The sequence below is a fragment of the Pseudopodoces humilis genome, chromosome 3 (genome assembly GCF_049639895.1).
Source record: "Pseudopodoces humilis isolate 2021_Gansu_Grassland_sample_001 chromosome 3, ASM4963989v1, whole genome shotgun sequence".
In the NCBI taxonomy this organism is placed as follows: Eukaryota; Metazoa; Chordata; class Aves; order Passeriformes; family Paridae; genus Pseudopodoces; species Pseudopodoces humilis.
In genome coordinates this window covers 110459451-110487165 of record NC_142202.1, presented here as the reverse complement: position 1 = coordinate 110487165, position 27715 = coordinate 110459451, and the positions used below count along the sequence as shown (strand labels likewise).

Here is a 27715-nt window from a genome sequence, read left to right as displayed (position 1 = left end):
TATTTTGGTGTCTTTTGAGAAGATTAAATTCTCCTTCATGACTCATACTGGGAAAGTAAAGATGATTCTCATTACAACAGATGATTTTTCACTCTCCTGTTCCATTAAATTTAATACATTTCCCTTGATTTTGAACTACTGAGATGGCTTGCAAATGGATTTCTCATGTGGGATCCCTTTAGAACAGTCATTGTGACAATGGAGAATAAAACACACCTGGAATGAGGGCAGGCAATCCACTGAGCTTGGTCTGGCAACACTGAAAATCAGCCAGTGTGGAAAATCACATTTGTGGAGAAGTGAGGAAGGCCAAACCTTTGCTTCAGTCTGAGGATCACCTTTGCTGTGTCCACCTCTGGTCCTTCAGCAACTGCCACAGCACAGCTGGTGTTTAACATTTTAGCTCTAAAAATGGGCTGGATGCACCCAGGCTTCAAATTATAAAAGATCCCTGTGCTTGCTAAATCCCAAACTGTACCAGTCACCATCTGGGAGTTTGCCTGGTCTAGGCCAAAGCTGTGCCAGGAATTTGGCCAGTATTGCAACCATGTAGACTATTGGGGTTCTGGTCTTAGTTCTGCGCCCTGTGCCTGTTTAGATACAGTTCAGGTGTAGATTGGCTACTATAAATTTAGCAGTTGTGTCTAAGTCTGGCCAGAAATCAAGTCAAATATTTACTGAAAGAAGAAAAATGTTATTTATCTTTACTAACAGCATAAATTTGTTCCTTCAAATATAAAAGACGTCTGCATTTCAGTTTGCATATCCTGAATTGCACTGTCAGAGCAGCATGGGAAAGCTCAGAGGATGGCATCTGTAGCTTGGCCTCTGCTGTTGAAAGTAGAGGAGATGACAGTCTTGGGAGGGCTGGGACAAAAATGGTCTGGCTGGCATATGTCACTCTTCCATCACAGATACTTTCTTGTCCTTCTCTTGCCTTACTTTCGTCTTGATTTTTATTACATTAAGAGCTTGTGGTGGTTCCTCATTATAATAGAGAGAGAAACAATCACCCAAAGTGCAGAAGGGGAAATTTATGACAACACCTAACATGTATAATTAATGCTGTGAACATTTTCTGCGAGGACTTTTGTAGGAGTGAGATCAATAATTCAGTGTCAGGTACCTAATATCTATGCTGTCAGTGTAGGGTAAAAGTTTGAAACAAAGCAAGCAGATTCCTGGCCCTCGTGTGGGATTTAATTCCTCTCCTTCTCTCCGTTGTGCAGGCTGAGAGGGTGAGGATAATTAGCCAGCAGAGCAGATTCATGGCATGTGGTGGACTTTCCATCACTCAGGGTCCTTAGAAGATGCTTGGCCGTCTTTTCAGAGAAATATGCTCCAGCTCTGTGAGAAGCTATTAGAAACCTCATGAGGCGAGATTCATGCTCCGTAGGAGGTCAGAGAAAGCTGCCACAATAGTCCCTTCTGGCCTTGAAACCCCAGCAGTCCACTCACACACTCTGGGAGGACAAGGCTAGAAGGTCTGGCCTTCAGAACATCATCGTGCCGAACTCTGCAAGTTGGGTCTTTTAGCGTTTGTATATATTTTTTTAAAATATTTTATTTACATTTTACTATATGAAATAATTAGTCAACTAATTAATCCAGTTTACAAGCTTTGTCGGATTCTTCAGCTGTCAGTCATGCCCGAGCCCAGGGCCGGCATCGAGTCTTAGCTCCCTCCTTCATCAGGCTTGGTCTCCATGGCTACAGGCTGCATCTGCTGACACCCCACTCTCTATTTACTGCTTAATTAAGAATTTCACGCTCAGCCCTTATCTGCTGCTAAGAACAAGAACACACTGTTAAGAAACTCCAAATTTAGGCTTCTGCACAAGGAAAGCCTTTCTTGTTGTCCTGACTGCGTGGAGCCTCTTTAACTACCCTCTCGGCAACCGCGCTGCCACCCTTCAATCAAAAATCATTAAATGGGGCAGAGATAATGAGCATGTAGCATATCAAAAGGAGGATGTTTGCTCGGGCTAAGGAGGAAAAGCTGTAAGGGCCTATAAGCAGCCGCCACTTCAAAGGGAGAAGGGGCTGATAAAGAGTCATTTGTTCCTGTTTGACTTATGTAAAAGGTCTGGTATGTCGCAGCCCCGTCTAGCAGACGCGGGTCCCCCCTCTCCAGGCTCGTGTGTCAGCGCTCGGGCAGCTGGGCGCAAACAGCATCAGCCCGAGCATAAAATCACCCGACTCCGCCGCCACAATGGGCACTTGTAGGGGGTGGCGGAGGGAGGGCCGGGGGACAATGGCGAGACAATTATTGCAGCTGCTCGGGAGGGCCATCATTCTTCCTGCCCAAAGTCGGCGGCTCTGGCGGGGCGGAGGGGAGAGCTCCAGCCTATTAGTCATCCTCCCACTTTTGGAAGCGCTTCGGTGGGGTTTCGACAGCTGCTGGTGTTACCACCTCTTTGCAATAATTGTACATTCTGGCAGGGGTCAACTCACTTTTGACCCTCTGCTTTTGTGCCCCTCAGAAAGCCTTTTAGGGCAAACTGTGGGGAAGTGGCAGGGGTGCATTACACCCAGAATTAACGTGGGTAAATACGGATCAGATGCCAGCTCATTAATGAGCAGGCTCCTGAATTCACACAGCCTTTTACTCAGGCCTGCATGGGGGAGAAAATGGGGAGAAGGGGAAGGGAAAACCCCGTGACTGAGAAGATATTGTTATTCAAACGAAGCTGGCAGCTGAATGAAGCCACCTTGGCCTGAAGTTTGGGCTCAGGCTTTCTCCGTGCCCTCTTCCATCCGAAATTGCCTGGCGTCATGCAAGTGTTTGTTTATCTTTGGGGGAGAGAGAAAAAAAAAAAAAAGGTCTGTCTAACACAAAAGACAAGAAAATAGACCGTATGGAGGGGATTAAAGGAGTTAAGTTGCGCTGATGGTTGGAGTCTTGTAAATTAGGCTTGGGAGCAGGAGAATGCAGGGGGTGCGGAATGGGGAGAAATAATTGTAATGGAGAATGTTTCTGTTATATGGGCAATGATCCTATTAACAAAGTAAGTCACTGCTACCTACATACATCAAACTGTTCACCAGCCTCTAAGCCGCTTTAAAAATCACCTTTTCAGGTCATTTTAAAGGAATCTGCATGGAAGGAGAGGTAACCCCATGCCCCTTCTTCATGCTGTGTGAAGAGGAAGTTTAGGAAGCTTGAAGCATCCTGTGCCAGTCGTTTCTACATCACCAGCTCTGCTCTGACATGATTCATGGCATCACCCTGATTTCCTCTGAGGCACCCTATGTGCTAAGAGAAGTGATCCTCAAAGGTCACTGTGGGCCTGCAATTGTGGTGTGACTGAAACACTCGTGGGCTGTGGCTCAACCACATTTCAGGGGAGTGAAACATGATATAGCCATGCTGAATAAAAAAACCCCTCCACTTATAGTAACAAGGGTGGTGGAAAGAAACATCCCACTGGGACATCTGGGATATTTTTTTAAGGAGAAATATCCTTTGTAAATTGCAATAATAAGATTCTGAACTTAAGTCTGCTACAAATTTCAGCATATGGTGGCACAGTGTGGTACTGCTCCTTGGTTAAGGTCTCTGGGCAATACTGGAACTCGCTAAAAACCAGAGAGATGTTGTTTCCCTTTAGTTCACTTCTGAAATGTTTAAACCATTTTCTTTTGGAATGAAACAAAGTGCTGGCTTCCTTCACATCCAGATTTCTCTTGGCTTTTTTTTTTTTTTTTTTTTTTTTTCTCCTAAAATTGAAGTGCTGGACAGAAACATTATTGAAAACATCACTGAAAGGATTATCAAACTTTTTATTTATCCCAAATACATTTTTCAGTAGACACAACTTTTATGGAGATGGGTCATCCTGCTGACTTTGCTCAGGCTGCTCATGTGTGAGTTGTTAAGAGGGCCTGAGGCTCACCCTCACATTACTGCTGTGTCAGAAGCAGGTTTACAATTTCCATGGTTCTTAAAAAATAATTTGATTATACTTATTGTCTTTTCTAGATTCCTAGAGAATGATCTCACTTCCATTAGGCTCTGTGGGTTTCTGTAATTGCTTTGTATAAGAGGAAAAACACTCTTAAGAAAGTTTGTTTCTAATATTAAAATACAGAAAATAAATAAACACAGATATTTTCTGCAGCCCTATTGCTTGGGGGTAGAGGAGAATCCTAGGTGAAAGACATGAAGAATGGAGTTAATTCTTTGCAGAGGACTGATTGTACAGGGATGAGTCTTCCTGCCAGATAGAACTCACTCATATCAGCTGTTTCAGAGGGCCAGCTGACCAGATGTGGGCAGCCCAGTGACCTCCATGAAATGAAAGTCAGTTCTTTGCAAAGAGGGGCCCCTTGTAATCGTTGAATCATAAAATTATTTACATTAGAAAAGACATTCAAGGTCCCCAGGTCCAACCTATGACACATTCCCACCTTGTCACCCAGAACAGAGCACTGAGTGCCACATCCAGTAATTTTTTTAATGGTTCCAGGCATAGTGACTGTACCAACTTCCTGGGCAGTCTGTAGCAAAGCTTCACCACCCTTTCCAAAAAGAAATTCCTCCTGATGTCCAACCTGAACCTCCCCTGGTGGCACTGGAGGCCATTTCCTCTTGTCCTGGTGCTAATTATTTGGGAGAAGAGACCAACACCCTCCTGGCTAGGACCTCATCCAGGGAGCTGCAGAGAGCAATAGGATCCTGCCTGGGACTCTTTTTCTCCAGGCTGAGACCCCTCCTGCCCCATTCCCTCAGTTGCTCAATTTTAATAGACAAAAAGAGACAAAACAAAATTCTCCTGGTGGGTGAGCTCCCATCCTTCTGGCATGGAAGCAGAGAAACCAGAGAGTGCAGCAGTTACAGAAATAAGATGATTCCCTTATAATGCATGCCATTAATGCTCTTATAATCCTGTTAGGGTTGATTTTTTGATTATGCAATGTCTACAGGAGGAATTTTATATATATATATATAAATAAATAAATAAAATTGTATCTATCCATTTATATGTTTATAAAATGGGTTTTTACACCTCTTCTCCCTACTTCATTGTCCTCATTATTACTTCTGGGTATCTCCTGCAGAAGATCCTCTCAGGGGATGACAAAGCACCCTCTCCCAGGTTCTCCAGTTTCTAGAGGTGTGTCTCACTGTGTTGTTGATTGTGCTGTCTAAAAAGTTTTGATTTCCTGGTGATGGATGTTAGCCCAATTGATGTTAAATAGCGTGGAGCTGCTTGTTATTTGTAAGTCAGGCTATTGGAGCCATTTATCCTAGTTTCAGCCCTTCCTAATATCCACAGGCAAAATTCCGAGTCACTGCAAAGCTGATAAAAGACTGAGTTGCTCCTCCTTCATGTTCACTCAAGGAGCCCTGAACTAGGAAAAGTTACCAGCAGTATCATCCAGAAGGCCTATATTTATGATTCACAGCCCAAACATCCAGGAGGAGCTGTAATAAGGCAGAAAATTGATGAGCCTTATAAAGGTTTTATACAACTAAACCCTGGAGCCTTATAACTACATTTTGCCAAGAGTCACCTTAATTCAATGTTTACTAATGATGTCCTTCATCTGTAGTGCCTGTGTCTCTTCCTGTCCTGTGAAACCTGGTGACAATGTACTCAGCAGCAAAACACAGCCACCAGAAGGACAATGTCACTGTAGCCTTGATTAATCCCAAGGCCTTTATCTTTCTTGATCAGTTTTTAGGAGTGTTTGTGGTAAAAACCAACAAAACACTGCTGATTCATGACCACTGTACGTTACACCCCATCAATGTAAATAATTGTTCAAGTTACAAGGATGTGGAGAGTTCTGGGGAGAATTCTGTCCCTGATTCTTATGGTCATGTCAAGGGTATAAACAACTTATAATGGTTTGAATAGTCATGATTCCTGGTGGGATGACACTTCAAATATGAGAAGCTTTTATTATTGCCCTGATTCTGGACAGGGCAATGATAAAAGTCTGTACTGAATTAAGTTTTAATGGTTCCTTACCATGTAAGGTATGTAAAGGGATTGAACCCTGTTATGAGGTCTATATTGATCAAGTTTTATGTTCCCTCAGGATTTAATTAGAACAACATTTCTCTGAAAAATACAAACATCCTTAATTAGATTATTTCACTCAAGTGCCTGAAAAAGTAAGCAAAAAAACTGACCAAAACCCACCAAACGTCACAAAACATATTTAGGTGAAAAAGGCTAGTGTCAGGGCTTGGTTGTCTTGTTTTTTCTAAGCCTGTTTTATCAGCTTTGGCAACTGTTTTGCGCTGTGTGGGAAGAAAAAAACACCATAACTATAAAAGTACACATAGATGTATTGTCTGAAAGCCACAAGAGCTGTGTCAGAGACATTAAATTAGCAGTTTCAAGTCATTTTTTTTCCCCTCAAATGTTCACTTTGTGGCCACTCAAGGCATGCTGCTGTTCAGTGTGAGCTCTGTGTGATGGTTTGGGGCAGATTGACTTGACTGATACATGGATCAGATCCCAGCTACCATTGGGAGAGAAGGTGTCACTGAAGAACAGGGCTGAGGCACCTGATTACTAATTAATCAGACATGAGGAAAAACCTCATGGAATCAGTTTCTATTTAATTATGGAAGCCTCATTTGGCATAGGAGCATATGCTGCTAACTCAATCGAGTGCTTTCAACTGACATCAAATAGTAATTATCAGAAAGAATCAAGTTTTTTGATTATTCATACTAATTTATTGAACACTTAAAATTAATGAACCTCAGTTATTTTAAATTTGCTCAGTTGCACTGGGAGAAAAGGAGGGAGGTAGGGAAGGACGTGTTTCTCAATTTAAAAGTACAGACTTGTTTAAAGATAAAATAAGTAAATTACAATATGTCATGAAATCCCATCGGAGGGTTGATGCACAGAGAAGAAAGTTCCAGGCATGTTCTGGAACTGAGGAAAGTGTTGACAATGGCTTCATTGATGCAATTCTTCTACCCCCAAAAAAATCTTCCAACAACACTTTAGGGTCACCATAAGGGGCTGGGCAGAGGACAGGAGATTTATTTGTTTGTCAGAGTGTTTCTATTTTAACCTACAGTTGTTCCAGTCTGGTGACTGAAAGGAAGTGCCTTTATATGCCACTGGAGATGAAGAGGAGGTGGGATTTTAGCTGGGTCTGAAGCAGCTTTCTCCTGCTCCTCTTTGATTTGCATTATTCTGTCCCTTCTCCTACTGACAATACACGGGCACAAAGGTCACCACTGTGATAATTGCTGCTGACCCCTTTTCACAGCAGAGAACACAGGGTCCCTGTCTCCAGTCCATAAAGTCTGACTAATTAAAGCATCTCTTTCAGATACCAGATTTTGGGAGCAAAAAAAAAAAAAAAAAAAGTAAAAAAAAATAAAAAATCAAAACTGAACTACAAAACAAAAGCTGTATTTTGCTGTTTGAGCCAGTTAATACATTATGCATTCAATGGTGTGATATTGCTTCTGTGAGTGGAACTGCTGTGGATTTATAGTGGGATAAATGAGATTCGAGTTCCAGCCTAGAATTTCTGATTGTTGAATGTTTTCTTTTTAGCTGTTTCTAATGAGTTGTCTTGAGACCTTCTGTATCTGTAAATTAAAATGTATTTGTTTAATCCTTTCTCAAAGCGCGAAAAAAAGGACAAAAAAATGCTTAGAAAACATGTATAGTTGCTCTTAAAGAAAATGTTTTTGTAAGAAACGTACAATGTTGTCAGGAATTCATGTGTGGAAATTGATTTACTAATTTTTTTTGGTGTTAATTTGAAAAGCCTTGCTGTAACTCCCTAAAATTCTCTGTGTTCAGTCACAGGAGCTGACTTAATTCAGGTCACACTGAAAGAGAAGGAGAGAGTGGCTTTACCTACCCCAGGTATGTGAAAGTCTGGGTCAGAAAACAGTGGTGTGGGAATCACACCATTTCTTTTTTATGTTTTTTTCAGGAGTAAATTGCTATTTTTCAGTTCAGTATTTTGTTCATCTATCAAGCCAACAGAGGCTGTTGGTATTCATTTAGGCATTTCATTGAGCCCTGTCTACCATTGCTCAAGCTAAATGTGTGATCCCACAGTATAAAACACTATAAACTTTTGCTGGGAAATACCACAGCAGGACAGAAGGGTCGTGGAGAATGTGAGACTACAGAGTATTTTAGTGCTCCATAATCTGATATTACTGCTCAGTTTCATGTTGAATCAGACATAAAAATATACCAGAGGCAAAGGAGACCTCCAAATTTTGATATTTTTGGGTATTAACTGCCTTGCTATGTGGTGTATTGACAATAATCACTTATGTGGAAAAAGGGCTTTGAGACATTTTGTCAGGGTATTTCTCCCAGAACAAACAAGTGATTGGAGAGAGAGACACAAACTTAAGGAACTCAGGTTTAATTTCTGTGTTTCCCTGTGCTGACAACATGACTGAGCTGGGTCTAGCCCCCAAAACCTCGGCATGTGCTTGCTCCCATAATTTCAATCCCCAAAGAAGCTTTCCTCAAGAAAAAAATACCAGAACTCCCTTTACAGTGGAAGGACAGAAGTAGGTGCTTGCAGAGGCCTCCAGAGGGAGGCCCTGCCTGCATTAGTCTAGGATTTACTAAACTTAGTGTGCAGGATTTTCCCTTGAAGGCTTCCTTTCTTCTCCTGTGGCAGAACAAACTTAGGGGTAATTAATTTATGGAGCCTGGCTTGTTAGCTCTCTAAAACACAAGTGCAAATCAAGCACTTGCATTTTGTAAACGGAGGTTTTTTCAATATTTTCCTAAAGCTCAGGAGTTTTCTTTTGGATTGACGTGAAACAGAAAATTTTGAAGAAGGACCAGGAGTTTCCATGTGTCTTAATCAAGCTGTTTTTCCAAGGCAGGCCTTGGTCACCCCTTGGAATGGGAAAACTTATTTTCTGGGTGTTAACAAGCCTGTAAGAGTTGATCACTAATTATTTAAATTTTTCATACTTTGGGAAAGTATGGAAATTCCCATGCCCTGGGAATTCAATCAAGCAGTTTTCTTTAAGCATGGAAAATAACAAAGAAAAGTTAGTGTTGCTTCAACAGTGGCAAAAGGAGGATGTTAACATCACAGATGCTTGACTATCAAAGAAATGGTAATTTTTCCAGCTACAAAAAATGATAATTCTGTCTTCATTTATCCTGTTTTGCAGTTCCTTCTGATGCTGTCTTGAAATGGTCACTCCCAGAGACGTGGAATGGTGTGGGAAAAGGCTGGGCTGGATCCAATGGCAACATCCCAGGCCCGGGGGAAGACGTCATCATCTTGCCAAGTACGTGGGGAAGGAAAGGTGTTTAATTTCTGTGAGGGTGCTGGGCTCTGCCTACCCTGGGATTTATGTTTGTGTTCCAATATGGGCTCCTTGGCACTGGTGGCCATTCCAATGTGTGCAGGACCCCACACTTGTTCCTTGTCACACAGACTGTGGTACAGAAATGTAGTTTTTGGAAGAGAATGATAATTTTCCATTTTCACATACACACGAACACAAGCACTTATACTGACTTTCAAGCTGAAACGTGTACAGGGCCCTTAATTCAGAAGAGAATTTGTAAGACGCAGAACCACAGCTCACAAAGAGATCATCTCTTGGCCCATCTCTCTCTGTGTTTTGAGAAAGGATCACATTTTACATTTATGCACATGCACCTGCCATTTTATTTTCCTGTTGCAATTCCCACTTATCAATGGTAGTCTCTCAAACCCTTTGCCATGGATGCCTCATAGACTTTTTAGCTTAGGCTTGTATTTCAGCTTGAGTTACATTTAAATCCCTGCTCATCTTACAGCATTACTGCATGAAAACTGGATTTTACTAAATATATTAGGGAATTTGCAATAAAATCTGGAGAATAAACTTGTGATAACCATTTTATACAAGAGCTGACCCTGCTTTGACCAGGAAGTTGGACTACATGAGCTCCTGAGGTCCTTTCCAGATACAATTACTGAATGAGCCAGTGAATATTGTTTGGTATGTCCCTGAAATATTCTAGAATCTGATGTTGTCTCTTTCTCATTTATTTGAAACCAGTTAAGTCTCTCTACCTACCACAGCTCCACTTCTGGAAATGTGGGTAACAGTGCCTCATGTCTATTCCTCTCCCACCTGGTTTTGGTTTACAGAAGAAATATTTATGTTGGTATTTGGGAGTGGAGCATCAGTCATGGTTAGGTCTTCTCTGTCCTGTGTCATTAAAGATTATAAATATAGATATAGATGATATAGATATATGGATATGGATAGATATAGATATAGATATAGATATAATTTCAGGTTACGTTAAGAATTATGATCCAACTCCAGTATATATTTAGATTTAATCTTCAATTTTCTGATAAATAAAAAAAAACCAAAACCCACAACACTGTACTTTAAAAAATATTACTTTTCTTCAGTTTTGGAGAGAACTAACATTGAGATGAAGAGTAGATAAGGTTGGAGTTCAGGGAGAATTTGCTCATGGAAAAGATGGTCAGGCATTGGAAGGGGCTGCCCAGGGAGGTTTGGAGTTCCCATCCCTGGAGGTGTCCCAGGAAGGTCTGGACGTGGCACTCAGTGCTCTGGGCTGGGGACAAGGTGGGGATCAGTCACAGGTTGGACTCAGTGATCTTGGAGGTCTTTTCCAGCCTTAATGATTCTGTAATTCTGTGATAACTGGTTCATCAATATCAGCCCATGACTGCCATAAGACCAGAACATTCCAGTCTTCACCATCATATGTCAGATGCAGATATGAAGAGACACAGATTTACACAGAAGCAGAGAATAACAAATGAATAAATAAAAAGGTTTGGCTGAGGGTTTGGAGTTCTGTCATTTAGATCAGATCAAGAGAAGGAGATGAAGGATGAGTTTGTGATGCATGATGAATAAAACTCCTCTGTGTTTCCTGAAAATGTGAGGAGCTGGAGCAAGCCCAGAAAAGGTCAATGATGCTGAGGAAGGGTCTGGATCATAATCTGGGACACACAGTGGGATTCTTGGGGCTGTTCTGTGCAGGGCCAGGAGCTGAACTCAGTGATCCTTCTGAGTCTCTTCCAACCCAGGTTATTCCATGATTCTATAAAAAAAAAATCTCTGCACTCCCATTGCCAGAGTAAATGCTGATTGATGTACAGACACTATTCTTCTCTCCAGTGCCTTTCTGGAATCCTCCTTTGATTTTATTCTGAGAACACAAACATGAACACAAACACAAGCTGTCTATCACACCATCTATTTTGCTTCATCTCTGCCTTTTCTGGTCATCCTCTCTCTATTTTATTTTTGATCTCCCTCTTCATTCCTGTTGGTTTGGAGGTGTTGAAACACTGGCATTGGAGTCAATGGAGAGTACAGGTTCTTAAATTAGAGTCATGGTCCTCACCAGGGTGATAAGGAAACTGGATTTATTGCTCAAATAAATGCATTTAAAATGAAGCTAATCAGGATGAATTTTCTGTCTATTTCACATGCTTTGCTTTGCTTTGCTGCCACAAGTGTTTGAGTCTCCAGTTCAAAGAAAGCCATCCCCTTGCTTGGATCCAAAATCTAAAATGAAATCAACAATTTTAAAATTTATGTTTAATTGTAGCATTTTATGGATGCTTCTCTTCCCATTTCCACTGGCTTGTGCAGACCCTGCTAAACTCAGAGTGGCTCCAAATGGCTTCAAAAAAGTGAGAGTTTGTTCTCATGAGAACAAATATTCTATAAACCACACAAAATTTGTGCTGCTGTGCACACCAAAATAAGTTTTTGTGATTCACTCCTGGCAAAATGCAGTTATGTCTTACTCTTTGCTGTCTTCTGGTTACTTAAAATTCTCTTCTGGGAGCCATCTGCAATGATTTTCTGGTTGAAAGCCAAGACATGAGCCTGCTTCTGGTATGCTGTGTATGACTGGCTTAGTCCTTTTAGCCCCCAAAGAACAGTTTTAGAGTTGTAAAAGCAAGTGATAGATGCCCAGTGCTCATTTCTAGTGTGAAGTACAGGGAAAGGCTTTGGTCTGACACTGCTGAAGTCATTGACTGAATGTGGATTCCTAGAGTTCACCAGAGAACTGGGGCACTGACTAAATTTAGCTATTGAAGGCTTCAATTTGCTTATTTAACAAAATAAGCAGAATTGCAACATTAGGGCTACCTCATGGGCTGGTCTCAGGAAGGTTTGAAAGGGTAGAAAATGCCTCTGTTAGCAAAATATACATATTAGACACGAGGTTTTTGTGTTCTCGCTTGGTGTCTGGCATCTAGAGATTTGGCAAGCTTGAAAGTTGGGGTTGTGTACTAAATTCTTTCCTTTTTTGCCCTGTTTGACTTGACAGACTTAGTACAAGGATGACTTTCACTTGCAGTACAGGTTGGTTCTTCATGTAAAAGTGACTTTTAGTGTTGGTGTGCTGCTACAATTCCCAACAGTGTCTTTCTCCCCAGTGGATATGAGTCTTCAGCCTGATCTGGAAATCCTCAGCTCAGGCTGCCACAGCTTGTGCTTTTATCCCTGGAGGTTCATCCTCCAGAGCCACAGCCATCCCACAAGGACCTCTCACATGCATCAGGCTTCAGCAGGCACACCACCTTGGAAAGCAAGCTGGAGGAGTTTAGTCATGCCATTCCAGCAGCCAGCAGTGGCATTAGCTTCCCAAAGCCCTGGGATTTTCAGGGCTTTGGTTTATGGTCTTTAGTGTGACACACTCCTGATGCAGCGTGCTCTGGGTGGAAGGAGAATGTGTTATAATTCCAAGCAAAGGAATGCTGTTTTGAAGGGTATTGATATGATATCATGTAGCCTCTGGCAATTTCTATCTTCCTTTTTTTTTTTTTTTCTTTTTTTCTCTCCAGTGGTGGAATTCACTCTGTTCTTCATTTTCTGATTTTGATTTTCTTTGAAGTTTTACTGTTTGAAGAGATGAATGCTGGAGTACTGTATCCCATATAATAGCTCCTCTGTTGTGCCTGATTTCCATTCAATGGCATGCTATGGTGTTTTATACAGCAGTGTGGCTGATCAAAGGCATTTTGTGTCATTGCAGGAGTCATTAGTGACTTCTCAGTATTGTACATCTGAACATTAAGACTCTGGCATACCTGTGAGCTTTTTGTCTGAAGAATGTGTATGTACAATGAAATATTGCCCTGTTTTCAAGCTCAAACTGTGGTTTGCTGAAAGTGGCTTCTTGCCGTTATATGAATATTTTCATGGTGGGAAAACAGCTCCAGTTTGTCTTTCTCTGAAGGTAAATCCTTTGAGCTCAGTGACCTAAAGTTTATTATTTTAAATGTTAAGTCATATCTCCCTCTATGAGGTAAATGAGTGTATTCTATAAGGAAGTTGCCTTTGAATCTGTTTTCTTTCCTCCTCAAGTGTGGAAAGACTTTTTTTCCCCTCAAAGGAGTGTTCTGCTGTTTCTACAGAGCAACATTTCACCCTCTGACGACTTCACACCCCAAGCATCACACCCCAGAGTGTTGTCCTTTTAAACCGAGGAAACTCTAGGTTTACAGAGATATCTCTGAGTGGGGGAATTTCTCACTCCTTTGTTTCAAGGCTCACACACGATGCCACAGTTGCAGAGCAGTCAGCATTTCCTTTATAAAGCCTTTTTTTAGAAAGATGTGCAACTCAGCAAAAAATCTCTGTTCTAGACTGAAATGTGACATATAAATGGCATGCCTGGGAGCACTGCTTCTTATCCTTGTAAAAATGTTTCAGCCTGTGTTTGATGAATATACTTATGGCCTTTGTCAACTGCAGTTTTTTGCCACATTCTTGAGCTGTGATTTCACAAACTAGATTCCCCTTCTGTCTGAGAGATACCATTTTAACAACATCTCCCCCCTTATTCTCCTCTCTGTTTCATATCCTCACATCCTGAGCCTTCTCTTCACAGCTCTGCAGGGCATGGGACTGTACCTGTCCTGTAAAGAGATTATAGACACGAGTATCTTCATGCCTGTAAAAATATATTAAGTACTAAGACCATAAGATTTAGGGGGGGAAATGTGCTTGCTCCCTAGAGACTTACTTCATCTGAATCCTGTGAAAATTTTCATGCTTGAAAGATGTTTCAGCCCAAGGATGCAGGGAATTTGTTTTGGGATGAGGGGTTCAGGTTAACCATGGCTTGCTGCTGTACTTGGTGTAGTCCTTGAGAAGAGATGCCCTGGGCTTTCAGGGTGCTCATGGCCAGAGAGAAAGGATAGAAAGACAGAGGGGAAAAGGAAGAGGTGGGATATTTGACTCACAGGGATAAAAGCAGGAATATGTATTTAGGAATATGTAGGAGACAAACACGTCTGTAAGCAGATCCAGAACTCCAAGCCTGAAAAGAAGAACCTGAAATAAAGTTTTCCTTTCCCTGGAGGTTGTGAAACTTCAGGGTTGCAAAACCAAGGAGTAAAAAGCTAGAAAATGCTGCTATTAAAGATAGACTATTAATATTTTCTTTCAGTCCACTTCTGAATGTACTTCATGTACCTGTTTTCACTGAATCATATTGACTGTCCTTCCTGCAAACAGGACTTGGAAATTTTCTCAGACCTGTTTAATAGTTTGAGCCAGCCCCTGATTATATGATTTTTGGCAGACTGTCTCAGTGCTACGCATTTTGTGGTCATTTGTGTTCCCATTGTGGTCCCATCCAAAGCAATTGCCAATGTCCACAGACAGAAGTGAAACTGTTAAGTAGTTGAACCACTTCCCAAGACACTTCATGGTTCTTACATTCCACACAAAACCAGTTTCACCAATTCTCACCACTCTGTCAAAATCCAGCAGAAAAATATGTGTGTTCTTTAATCTCTCCTCTTTTCTATATCTATGCCTTGCAATAAATGCTTATGAGAACAATGAGAGTCACAGAAACTCTTTGTACACAGAGGGAAGGGCTGTCATATTAATGATTATTTTTTTCTGCAATCTGTTTCTATGAAAGCCATTATTAGTTCATATTATTGAGCTCCTTCTTAGGGAAACACTTTGCTTTTCCTTCTTCCAGGAGCACCCACTGACTGAGAGATGCACCAGCTCTTCTCAGCAATGAAAGGGGATGGAGACCAGTTTCAGGGCCTGAGCTGTTTTCCAGTGCAATCAACTGAGGAGCTCTTAGTGACATCCAAGAGCATTAGATGGGCCCTAAGGGTGGAATTTACCTCTGTGCAGAGGGCTACCCCTAAATGATCCACCATTTACATCCTTGCTCATGTCCTACTTGGAACACTTAAGAGTCATTTTCAAGGTTTCCAGGCTGCAGCTTCAGGAAGCAGCAGTGATGTTGTCATTGCGCTCAAGCCACACCAGTTTCCACTCTGGTCTGAAATATAAAAATATCCCCCTTGCTTTCTCCTTATGGATCTGAGGGAATGGTGCTTTGCCCTGGTCATTGTAAACTGATTTTTAGTGGGGAATATGAGTGCAGACTGGAGGAACACATAGTGGATCTGGCCTTTTCCAGCCAGTTATTTTCCAGCCTTAACAATTCTGTGGTTCTATGAACTCTGGCTTCCTGCAGGTTGTATCTCTGTAAGCAAAGCTTTCCTCTTGGATGGTGAGGAAGAGGTGAGTTTTCATACACTAAACCTGGGAGAGCAAAGTCAAGTTGAAAAGGGAAAAGTGGTGGCAGAGAGTCAGTGGAAGCAGTTCATGGTGTGTGGCCACAGTTTGTTACTGTGACCATTGTTGTTGACAGGGTGGGGACTTGCAGGCCCTTCTCACCATGACACACCTTGGTGATACTTTTGGATATTTTTCCATTTCCATCAATCCTAGGATCCCAGAAGGGTTTGTATTTGAAGGAACCTTAAACCTCATCTTGTTCCAACCTCCTGCCATGGGACAGGGACATCTTCCACTATCCCAGGTTGCTCCAAGCCCCATGTAACCTGGCCTTGAACACTTCCAGGGATGAGGAATTCTTGTTCTCTTCAAAATAATTCTCTTGTCCTCTTCAATTTCATGGGGCAAAAATGGGAAAGATGGGGAGAGATTATTTACAAAGGGCCTGGAGTGGCAGGACATGGGCTAATGGCTTCAGACTGAAAAAGGGTAGGTTTGTATTAGATATTAGGAAGAAATTCTTCCCTGAGGGGCTGGTGAGGCCCGGGCACAGGTTGCCCAGAGAAGCTGTGACTGCATCTCTGGAAGTGTCCATGGCCAGGATGGACAGGGCTTGGAGAAATGTGGGATAGTGGAAGGTGTCCCTGCCCGTGGCAGGAGGTTGGAACAAGAAGAGGTTTAAGGTCCATTTCAACCCAGGCCATTCCATGATGCTATGAAAAACAATCTAAATAATACAAAAGCCGAGCTGACATTCTTCACCAGCTCGCCACACATTTTGGCAAGTGGTGTTGTCAGGCTGCCATTGACCTAAACAATCCTCTGCTTTGTTTCCCAGACAGGACCATCCTGGTGGATGTGGCTCTTCCACCTCTGAGAGGACTCTACATCCTGGGGACCCTCGAGTTCCCCAGCAACACCAGCAACGTCCTGAGCGCAGCCTGTGTCGTGGTGCTGGGGGGTGTGCTGAGAGTGGGTGAGTGAACAGCTCATCCTTGGGATGCCTGGGGTTTATTTCAGCTCTTGATAGGAAAAAAACTCTGGAGAAGGACTTAGTGTCACCATAAACATACTGTCAAACCTAGTGCCCTGTGGCTATCTGGATATCTGCAGTTTGGACACCCAGAATCCATGTGAAGCACAATGATTATCCACTGGAGCTAATTACCTATTCCTTTAATAACAATGTGTTACAAATACTGCAATCTCACCTCACTCCTGGTTTCACTGAGGCAGAGATTTTATCTGATATAAATGTAAAAGTCCTCCCTACTTCCTGTGGGGTTGCTTTATGAGACAGTAATTCCTCAGGGCAGGATCTGCCCTAGTGTTCAGGCAATGCCTGGTGCCTATGGGTATTAACAGGACACTTTTTGTGACACAGAAATATATAAAGCCAACATAAACAGAGTCATGGAGAATTCCCTGAATGCCTGGAAATCCTGCTGTGGTATGAAACAGCTGGATTCGGCACACTTGCTCCTCTCATCCCTCTGTACAGATGAGGACCTCAAGAAGGTACCACCTTGCCCCTACTTCCAGCTGCTTCACAGTCACCAAAGTCACTGGGGCTGTTCCACATTATTTAGAGCAGATAGGATTGGTGGTTTTCCACTCTGAAGTAATTACTCACATAATTTCCTTTAAATATCAAGGTTTCTAAAGTCAGGCATTATATTTACTTACAGGAATCCTTAGGATGCTGGGATCACATTGTTGATCATTGCTTGACCTTTCTCAAGATTGGTTTCATGAACTTTAAAAAGAGAATTTGTTTGTGTAATCACCTCCTGAGGAAGTCTGCTTCAATATTTGTTTGTTGTTAATCTCAAGGGACTGTTTAGTTAATATAGTACTGGCCAAAAAAGTTATTTTGCTGTCTTGTGTTTTTCTTTGGAAAAAGAGATTGGAAAGCTTAATCTGGGAGGTTAAAAGATATATATACTTGAAAGAGTGTCAGTCATTTCTTACTTAGACTCCTTTGCACTTTAAATATGGTTTCATATTGGTTTTAAGAAAAAGCATGTGTTCATTGCTAAAAACACTTATTAAAAAAACATTGAGGCACTTTGCTGCACAAACTCCCCTCCAGCACATCTGTGAGTAGTAATGATGTTAAAAACCAAACAGGTATTGCAGCTGTTGAGTTGCGGTCCAGCGTCTCCTGGAGAGCTGCCCTTGTTTCAGCTGTGAGATGATGGGTGGGTAGAGACTCTGCAAGTTTCCCACATCTCATACTGGCTTCTCTGCCTGCATGTAGAGCTGGGAGTGCCTGTTTTTATCTCCCTTCCCCTTTCTCTTCTCATGTGTTCAAGGCCTTACGGTAACGTCTTGGAGCCCATCTGTCCAACCCTGCCTGCTCCATGCCTGAAGGAAGGGTTTTGAAGCCCATCTGTCTGACTCCACCACACCCTAAAGAAATCCTGACACAAAATAGATAATGAGACAGTTTAGTAAACAGATTTAATAGATGTGGACATCAGTGTTCAGCATCGCCTGAGCAGGATCCCAGGTTGGCATCACGTGAGCCAAATCCCCAGGTCCTGCCTGTTGTGTAATTTCTCTGTGCCTTGTTTTCAGCGTTGCAATCTATGGCCACATGCTGTTCCTTCTAATTCTGTGGCCTGGGACAAAGACTTTCTGGTAAAGCTGGAGTATTTTATTCCCTTAAACTCCTAGAAAACAATGAGCAGTTTAGAAATTAATCTTATTTGGGTTTGGTGTCCTCCAGATCACTTGACTTCTCTGCAAAAAACCCCAAAAAACTAAACCAAAGTCAAAAGGTTAAATCATGACCACAAATGCAGGAACTAAATGATGATGGGAAATATGTAACAAAGGAGAAAAATTCAGTGTAAAATTGGAGTTTATCAACCATAACAAGAACCCAATTAATTTTATTGGAACAATAATTTACAAGCAATTTGGGATGAGAAAATAGTGATGGTTGGGAAATCAGAATTCTTGGAATATCCTTGACCATGCAGGGTCAATCATCACTTTTCTCTTTAATGTATGACCACAATCCATGTGATTTATGATCCCAGGAAGACGTGAGATGATTCAAGAACCACAAAGAACTCTGTCAAAACCCTTGGAAAACCCAAAGGAAAATTTGTGGATCTATTCCCACAGGAATTCTCTGGGTGCTCCTAGCCCTTCAGTGTTGTTGGATCCAGGAAAACTTTCTGATTATTTATACTTTCATAGTCCTACCTCTGAGATAAGGAGTTTCTCTTTTTCACTTTATCCTTCAAAGTCTTTTATTTGATGGCGATTTTTGCAACAGATTTTTAGTTACATCATTTATTTCTCTGCACTATGATACTGAAAAAAATAACTATTTTTCCAGCTTACAAAAGGAGAGTTTGAGGTTCAGAGAGAAAACAAAGTGCTAAATATCATTATCACATCTGTGTCAAAGCAAGATAAGAAATTAGGAGTTCAACATCTCACAGCTGTTTTTCCGTTCTCAGCTAGGATGATTCTGTTCATTTTAACCCACAAGCATTAAAACTCAGATGATATGTGCAGAAAGTGCCCTGTTCCACTGCTGAACAAAGCCCTCAGCTCCCAATAAAGCTGAAGAAAATGCTGAAGTTCACTTGGCACACGTTGATCCGTTGGACTCATCCTGAACTAAACTGCACTCAGCTGCTCTTTGCTGGCAGGCTGCTTTTGCTTTTTATGGTAGATCTCACCAAGTAATTATCCAGATACGATTTCTCTTTTTAGTTTCAACTTGTCACATTCTTTTCTTCACATATCTCCTGATGGCTGCTTGTCAGTCATGTCACTCATTGGAGGCAAGAAGCCTAAGGTCATCATTAGCTCATGGCTTGATTGTCTGGAGAGGGAACCCCAGACAATTCTAATGCCTCTTATCTTGCTTGTGGTAAGAGCTCTAATGTATTTACTCACCTTCTTTTCCAGGAAAAAAAACCCCATACTGACTTGTCAAAGGGTAAATCAGTGTATTTCATTAAATACATGTGTTAGCAGAAAATAAAGAACAATAATTAGGGCACCAGTGAGTTTCACCAATTTACTGTCTTTTCCAGCTTCTCCAGCACCTCTGTTGTGTGGGTCTCATCTTTAGCTGTGGGCTGAGTCCCACGCTGCAGTCAAATATCATCCCTGCACAGCTGTCCAGCTTGTGTGAAGAAGGGACTCTATTGGTGTACCAAGATGTATTTTCATTCTGGATCACAGGAAAATGGTTTGAAAAGTTCATTGGACCATTTGAATTCCCTTCAATGAACCCCTCAGCCTCTGTCCATTTGGCTTTTACCCCTTCCAAGCCACTCAGTTTCTTTTAACTGATTGTACCATGTAGGGAAGGGATTTGGTTCACATGTTCAAGACACCCAAATTTAGGTTTAATGTGGACATCAGCACATGAGCTGCTGTTCCAGTAGAGATCTATCCAATATAACCAGTGAAGCCCCTGCAGTCTGTGGGACTGGCTGATACAGGTACCAAGAAAAAATCTACATGAAGAAACCTGAATGTTGGTGTATGATCCTCCCTGGAAACATGGATCAGTTGCCTAATTATAAGGATTTTCTGTTGTTCTGGGCACCCTCAGGTGTCTCCCCTTGCCTTCAACTTCTGATTAAAAATCCTGCTCTTCAGCCATTGAACCCTGTGTTGTATCTGCCAGCCTCCAGAGAGGATTTGGAGGGCACTGGGACTCTCAGATCCCATCTGACATGTCTCACCACTTATTCCTCATTCATCCCCCACTTCTGGCTGTTGGTTCCCACTCCACAGCTGTGGAGATGTGGACCTGAGGACTTCTGAAATCTTCTATACATTTGGCAGAAAGAGGCAACCAAGTGAGGTCTCCTTGTTTGGCTACTTTTCCAGGCTGCTTTCCAGAGTGCAGCCTGAACACCCGAAGGAGGCTCCAGAAGAAGATCCAGCAGTAGGTGCTGCCCAGCTGTGTTTTGACCATGAATAAAAGCTCCTCAGACTTTCTGGTGACAATATGACACAGTTTTCAAAATAGCTGGGGTCTAAGAGTCCAAGAAGTTTTGGATTCAGGAAACAGAGATAGAGGAGGTGGTCCCAGTAAGGTACTCAGCAAAGTCTGTTTGCCAGGTGAAGGGAGGAGATTTTATCTCAGAGATTTCATTGCTGTTATATGTAACAGCTGTTGCAGAGTCTTATGTGGTGAAAAAAAGAGAAGGCTAGAAGGGAGGAAACACCCACTATTCTAGGAAAGAATTGTAAGGGTTTTGCTATGGAACAAAACCCAAAACAATACAGCAAAAAATCTGTCAGGAAGAACATCTGGAACAGAACTGAAATATGAAAACAATGGAAAATGCTTTTAATATTCGACAAACTAGATCCAGACCACAGTCCAGAATAAATGAAAATCTGGATAGACAAAACTCATCTCTATTTCTGTTCTCCTTCTTATTCCCTCCATTTTTCTTGTAGTAGCTTTTCTCCTCTCCAGGAGTTAGACCTGATGAAGGATTATGAACCAGCTGAAACCATTGTAACAGATCTGTGTTACAGTCTCAACCTTTGGATCTCACACTTCTTCAGGACAATATGTAATCAGTGGTGAATTTATTAACACTTCAGGTTGTTTATTAACACAGGATTATCATATATGGTTGGGTTTTTTTGAGCTGTGTAGTGCAGTTGGAAGAACAAGAGTTTGAGGGAGCTCTGCTTCTGTCTTTAGTGCCTCCTGACCTTCTCTGCACATCTCACCAGACATTTCCACCAGCTTTTGGTAATTCCCAGGTTGCAAGTATCCTTTTTTTCCTGGTTCTCTGCCAGCAGCACATTATAATTTCACTTTATGATCAATCTGGTTGCTCATCAAATTGCCAGGGCTTCCAGCTGGAGTAGCAGAATGAGGGGGGATCCATTTCTGGTCGTCTCATGCAGGATGGAGAACTGGGAAGTTTGGTACGATCTGATGTAGGACTTGCTCACCACAGAAAAGTTGGACAAGAAAGCAGAAGTTTTCATAACCAAAATCCAAAGAGAGACATTTAAAGCCCAAATCCTTCACTTATGTGTTGCAGAAATAATGATTCCTGTTGTTTATGGCAAGTTGCTGTATCCAACAAAATTACTTATTACAAGAGCTGTGATTTCATAGCCAATTATCTCATAAGGTTCTGAATCTTGCCCAGTCCCTGTGACTTGTGTGAATCAACTATTTTGGATTCCCCTTATGAGTAAGATGAGGTATCTGCTGCTTCCATATCTTCATTTTCATGGGCCATTCTGCTGGAATCCATTTAGACTTAGCCAAAGTGTGTGTCTGAGACCTTACTCAGCTTCACCCTTTGTTTTTCATTCTTCCCCATTTATTCCCAGAGAGATTCTTACCTTTTCAAGGCCTTTTGTTCAATATAAGAGAACAGCAGGATGGCCAAACTTGGAATGGATCACTGAAGGTCATCTAATCCAACCACCCTACTCAAGCAGGGTCCCCTTGAGCATTATTCACTTTTTTTCCTAATTCTTCACTTCAAAATTCCTGCTGACTTTCCTAGACCATCCCTGTATTTGTCCTCTCCATTTGTGTCAGTTTATCTGCTTGCTTTCAGTATCTTCACACAAATTTGGGTGTCTCATAAAAAACTGAATTCCACAGGATTTGCAGGACCAGGCCTGGCTGAGTCCATGTCCCCATTCCAGTTACTCAGGCTGTAAATTAGTGTGTGCCACGTTACTGCTCTACTTGTGTAGTTTGTTAATCACAAAGTTTTGTGCTACTAAGCCAAGTGCCTTGGAGAAGCCAATTATGCGATATCAAAGCTATTATCTTTATCAACTAGACCTGTAATCTCATTAGGAGACGATAACAAGGAAGTTTCACAGGACCTTTTTTTCTATAAAAGCAGGTTGATTGGCATTAATTATACCATCCACCTTTAATGATTTATTAATTGTGTTCAGAGTTGGACATTCCATTTTTATTTATTTTTCCCCTAGAATCAGTGTCAAGTTGACAGGCCTGTAATTACCTGGGGCTCTTACTTTTATCTTTGTTTGAAATATTGGCACAATATTAGCTTTCTTCAAGGGCTCTCAGACATTGTGAGTGATCCTAAAATTATTGAAGAGTCCACCTTAATTGTCCAACTGATTTCCTGGAAAACTCCCCGCTAGCACTTGCATTCATGTACTGAAATCTATTGATTTAAACCCATGGAGATATTGATGGCAATAAGCAAGTATTAAGTCTATTTTTCTTCTAAATATTCTTAAAAGAAGTAGAATTTTTCTACTGATTGATGACTCCTGTGTTCTTTTGTGTCATTTACCAATTACAGTTTCCAGCCACTGAAGAATTTCTGTGACTATTATCTTCCTTATTTTATTTTATTTTATTTTATTTTATTTTATTTTATTTTATTTTATTTTATTTTATTTTATTTTATTTATTTTTTTTATTTTATTTTATTTTATTTTATTTTATTTTATTTTATTTTATTTTATTTTATTTTATTTTCCATTATAAATACTTTTATAATGACCTCTGTTTCTCACTTTAGCTGTATTTTTTATTTGTGTGGTTTTGACTTTTTTTAAACAAGAAGCATTTCTTATTATGTTGTGCTTTTTTGGACTAGAATTTATGATTTTTAGCTAAATGTAGATGTATTTCTTTTAAGGGAGGGAGAACTTCCAATTCATCCTATAGAACCCCCATTTGCAATCCTTTGTACATGATTGTTAAGTCTGGAAGCCTACTTAATGGTTTTTAAACTGAGTTGAGAATTGGATATATGAGATGGTTTTAATTGACATAACTAGAATAGTAAGTGCTTTGTAACCAGGAGTGAAAAATATGAGAAATTGTGAAAGTGTATTTGGACACAACCTAATTCCTGGTTTTCCTCTGTTCAAACAGTTATGGGAGTTTAAATAAGGAAATCAAAGCTGGTTTGGGTGGACGATGGACACTGAAAGATAATTCCCTCCATGTCCCCAGAGAATATACAAGCTCACTGGTCTGAGATACATTAGATGGGAAGCATGAGAGTCTTGTGCTGTTTAAAAAAGCTGTACAGCGAATTTAAATATCCTCAGCTATCAGTCAGATGCTGGTGGGGAACAATGAATTGTTTTATTGATTTCACTTAAACAGAAAAAGGCTCTTAAAGCAAAGTGTTTCTTTAGGATACAAAATCAGCTCTCTTTTCCAAACTAATAATTTTTAAATATTAAAGGAACATGACAGGCCAGCTAATTTTGTACAGATACATATATATATTTTTGTTCTACATCTGCTGCAATTTTCTGTTGCATAATTGATTTAATCTCTAATTTTAAAGGAACGCTGAACTCCTTTACTGGACTCCGCATACATTTCTCCAGGGCAAAAACTGTCCTACTTTTTCCTCCTTAGTGTCTGTTTAGTGCTGGACCATTTTCCTCTGAAAGTGTAAACTACCCTCGGTGAAAGAAATGAAGGCAAAGTTGGAATACAGTTTACTGTGCAGACATATTGCCATTGCACACACCAAAACTTCTTGGGTACTTTCTTTTTCCCTACATTTTCCCTTAGTCTTTCCATTTTTCCCCATGCTTGCTGCACAATTACCCTGGAACTGGTGAAATTGTAAAGGAGCAAAGAGGTAAAAACTGATTGAGAAAGAAAATATTAATTCAGCCATTTAGATATTTCATTAAAATCAGATTCACACATATTTCCCTCCTAGTTTCCCTCCCATTTTCAGCATCACAGAAGCCTTTTTTGATGGGTTTGATGGTGTTTTGTCTTTATTGCAGGTTCTTTGCAACATCCCCTAGAAAGGGATTTAAAGCTGCTGTTCCTTCTTCGGGCATCTGAAGGGATTTACTGTGATCGTCTGGAGGATATAAATGTCCACCCAGGGAATATTGGTATGAAACATGAATTCCACTTTTCATGGAAAACTAATTTTTGGTAATATCCAAATCAACCACTGTTGAGACTGTTACTATGTTGTACAGATAAACCTCAAACAAAGGTACACATATTTTAGAGTTAATGTACATATCTTCTATATGAAAAGTTTCTCTGTTTTGGACTTGTTGTCTGGTTTTGGATCCCTTTTCCAGAGGGGAAAAAAATAAAGTTCATTGTCCAGAAAGATTAATAATAGCTGCATAACTTTTGTATATTTACTTCCTGGAGATTTTACCTAATTTGTGTACTTAGATTTTTTTTTTTTTTAATGGTAGATATAGTTGTCTGGAATTCCTTCAATTCTAATTTATATCAATGAGACTTCTGTGGTAAAATTTCCTCTCTGTGACATGTGATGGTCATTTTATTTTATTGAGGACTTATTGATCCTTCACTGTGTATTTTGAGTGGAGGCTTTCTTTGTTCTGTTACACTTCTCATAAAATATAGAAACATACTTTAATAAATATAAAGATTTCCATGTATTTAGTTATTGCTTCAGTTCTTCTCAAGCCTCTTTTTCCTTTAACCTTTGAAATCCTCCTTCTGTTCTTTCTTTCTTTTTTTTTTTTCCCAGGAGTTTATGGGCAGGTGCAAATTTATAGTGCTTATCCTAAGATGCCTTGGACACATCTGGGAACTAATGTTGCTCCTGGCAATGAAAGGTGGTATTTTGCCCAAATATGTTTTTAAATATTAAATTTTGGCTCCTGTTCCTATGATTTGTATTTAATATTTCTGTGAGTTGCATTATTCTTTTCCTTTGTGATAGGCTCTGTTTGAATTCTTTCTAGATAGAAAAAAAAACCGAACCTAGGTAAAAGAAAATTGCACCATGATGGGGAAGCTGATGATCTTTAGGGCTCCTTCCAACCCAGATTAACTTTAATTCTAAAGAAATCAAAATAATCTAAATTCTATGGATGAATCAAGCTGAGACTTCCTTCCTTCCTTCCTTATTTTTCATCAAAAGTCTACCAATAGCCAGCTAAGAGATAATGTGATTGGATACAGGAAACAGGTAAATCAGTGCTGGAATATGAAAGCTAAAGGAAAATGAAAGCTGAAGGAAGTGGATTTTATTGAAGGAGAGGACCTGCTCTATATCCTTTTCCAGTATGAATTTTAAATTCAGGAAGGACTTTCCTGCCATTTTAGAAGATATACAGTGATTCCTCAAAAAGAAAAAAAAAAAAATAAAAAAGAAAGGAAAGAAGAAATAATACAATTTTTGTTGGATTTCTTTATTGAATATTCACAGGTGTATACTTTAAGTGCTCATCTGGAACCTACTCACCATTGAAAAATACTGGGGAAAGAGACTCTTGAAAAACTTGACAACATCCCTTTAGGAATCTCCTTTCTCTCTGCACTTCTGTCACTCTAGACTGCATGTGAGGCATTGTCTGAATGCATTCAGTGCCCTTTTTTCTCAATAATTCCCTGAGGAGTTTAGATCATCACCTGGCCAGCAGCAGTCACCCTGTAACAGGACAAGGTGTTTATCAAATAGAGATAAACACTGATCATGATGCATCTTGCTGTCACTAAATGCTTTTGTTTCCCTTATGTGATGCTAAAAATCCCCTGAACTACTAATTCAACTTTGTAAAAGGGGATCTTCAGTTCAAGATTAAAACAAATAAATGCAGGACTCTGTGCAATGTTCAGTAGCCAGCAGAGTCTTAAGTGCTGGTGCCTAGAGGGTGTTCAGCTACCAGGGGCAGGACTCAGGTTCTTAAACAGACGGACTGGTCCCATTTGAGGTGTTCTTTGGGCTCATATGAGATGATTTTGGGCTCCATCCACAGCTTGCACATTTGTCTCCAGGAACCAGTCCTGTCACATCTGCCAGCTGATGTTTCAGATACCCTCAGATATCTCAGATAGCAAGAGGTGCTCTTGTTTAGGGAATCAAATCCTGCTCAAAGTTCCCGGTTCAGAGGAGTGAATTGCCTTTCCCACTGCTGAGTGTACCAACAAGTTCTGGTGGAAGCTGAATGCCAAGTGCAGACAGCCACAGGACACTGCACTTGGGTGTTGTCTAAATCCAAAGCTGACTTTCAGCTCTGTAGAATATTCCTGGCACCAAAAACACTCTGATATATCTTTTGGAGGCAACTTGAGCTCTGAAATGCTGTACTGGAACTGTATATGTTGTTAATGGTGTGAAATAGATGCTTCAGGATTAATTTCCTCCCACATATTTCAGACATCTGTTTATGCAGAAAGCCCTAAAGGGGCTTTTCCTACAGCATAGCCTGTGGACCTTATTTTCCTTTTTTTCTGACATCTCTCTGAGCAAAACTGTTCATTTTTAACGAAATTTGTGAGCCTAACTCTTGTAAGTGTAATGACATTAAATTTATATCATGGTGTTACAGGATTTTTGTGGAGGATGAAGTAGATTGGGATCAAGGTGGGGATATTGTGATCAGCTCTTCCTCCTATGAAGCCCACCAAGCAGAAGTACTTACACTTAAAGAAGTCCATGGTCATAATATAAGAATTCATGAATATCTTCTACACAGGCACATTGGTAAGGAATTTTTCTTTCCTTTTTTTTGGAGAGTTTTCTTCTGAAGTAATGACTTCCCATTTCATATCTCAACAGGATCAATTCTACTTGTGGTATCTTCATTTTTTTCTCCGTATGATTTTTTAGCTTGCTGATTCTGACATGAATTTCTGTGAACAGAATTAATTTAGTGCTGAATTGTTTGGGAAAACTTTCTGGTGTTTCATGTTGAGCTGGTTCACAGAGCAAGAAAATAATTTTTCCTTTCTTAAAGGAAAAAAGAAATGTAGGGTTTTAGGCCCTTTGCATAATTTCTATGGTATGTCAAAAGCCTGGAAAATAATTAAACCCCACCCTTTTTTCAAATTTCAAAATAATTATATTTATAAAGTACAAAATTTTATCAATTCCATGGCATGAAAAGAATGTATTTATAAACTAATATCTAAATAAATATAAAATCTGCATATATCTCTATTTTTGATGTAGATTGCACTGGTTCTATTTTTCTGTGGGAAAAGGGATGCAGTGTTAATACTTATTTACTTTTATTTCAGCCTATAAAGTAAATTTATACCATCTATTTAACAAAAGCAAAAAGATTTTATTAGCAGGTCAAATTTGGAACCTTCAAACGGGATTTTTCTAGTGCATATCAATATTTTTAAAATTTGATCTTTATTCCAGCCAGTAGGCACATAAATGAGTGTAATGGGCAAAAAGATCCAGAAAT

The 27715-nt window shown here is 40.4% G+C and overlaps 1 protein-coding gene across 8 annotated transcripts in view; it reads left to right on the top strand.

The window, feature by feature from the left end:
- Window positions 1–27715, top strand: part of PKHD1 (PKHD1 ciliary IPT domain containing fibrocystin/polyductin) — a 234539-nt gene that overhangs the window by 132628 nt on the left and 74196 nt on the right. For all 8 annotated transcript variants that reach the window (XM_088053430.1, XM_088053431.1, XM_088053432.1 and 5 more), the window contains 6 exons: window positions 7791–7856; window positions 9146–9265; window positions 16371–16508; window positions 24305–24418; window positions 25042–25129; window positions 26849–27003. In XM_088053430.1, coding sequence (XP_087909556.1) covers window positions 7791–7856; window positions 9146–9265; window positions 16371–16508; window positions 24305–24418; window positions 25042–25129; window positions 26849–27003 — 681 coding nt within the window. The remainder of the gene's footprint in view (window positions 1–7790; window positions 7857–9145; window positions 9266–16370; window positions 16509–24304; window positions 24419–25041; window positions 25130–26848; window positions 27004–27715) is intronic.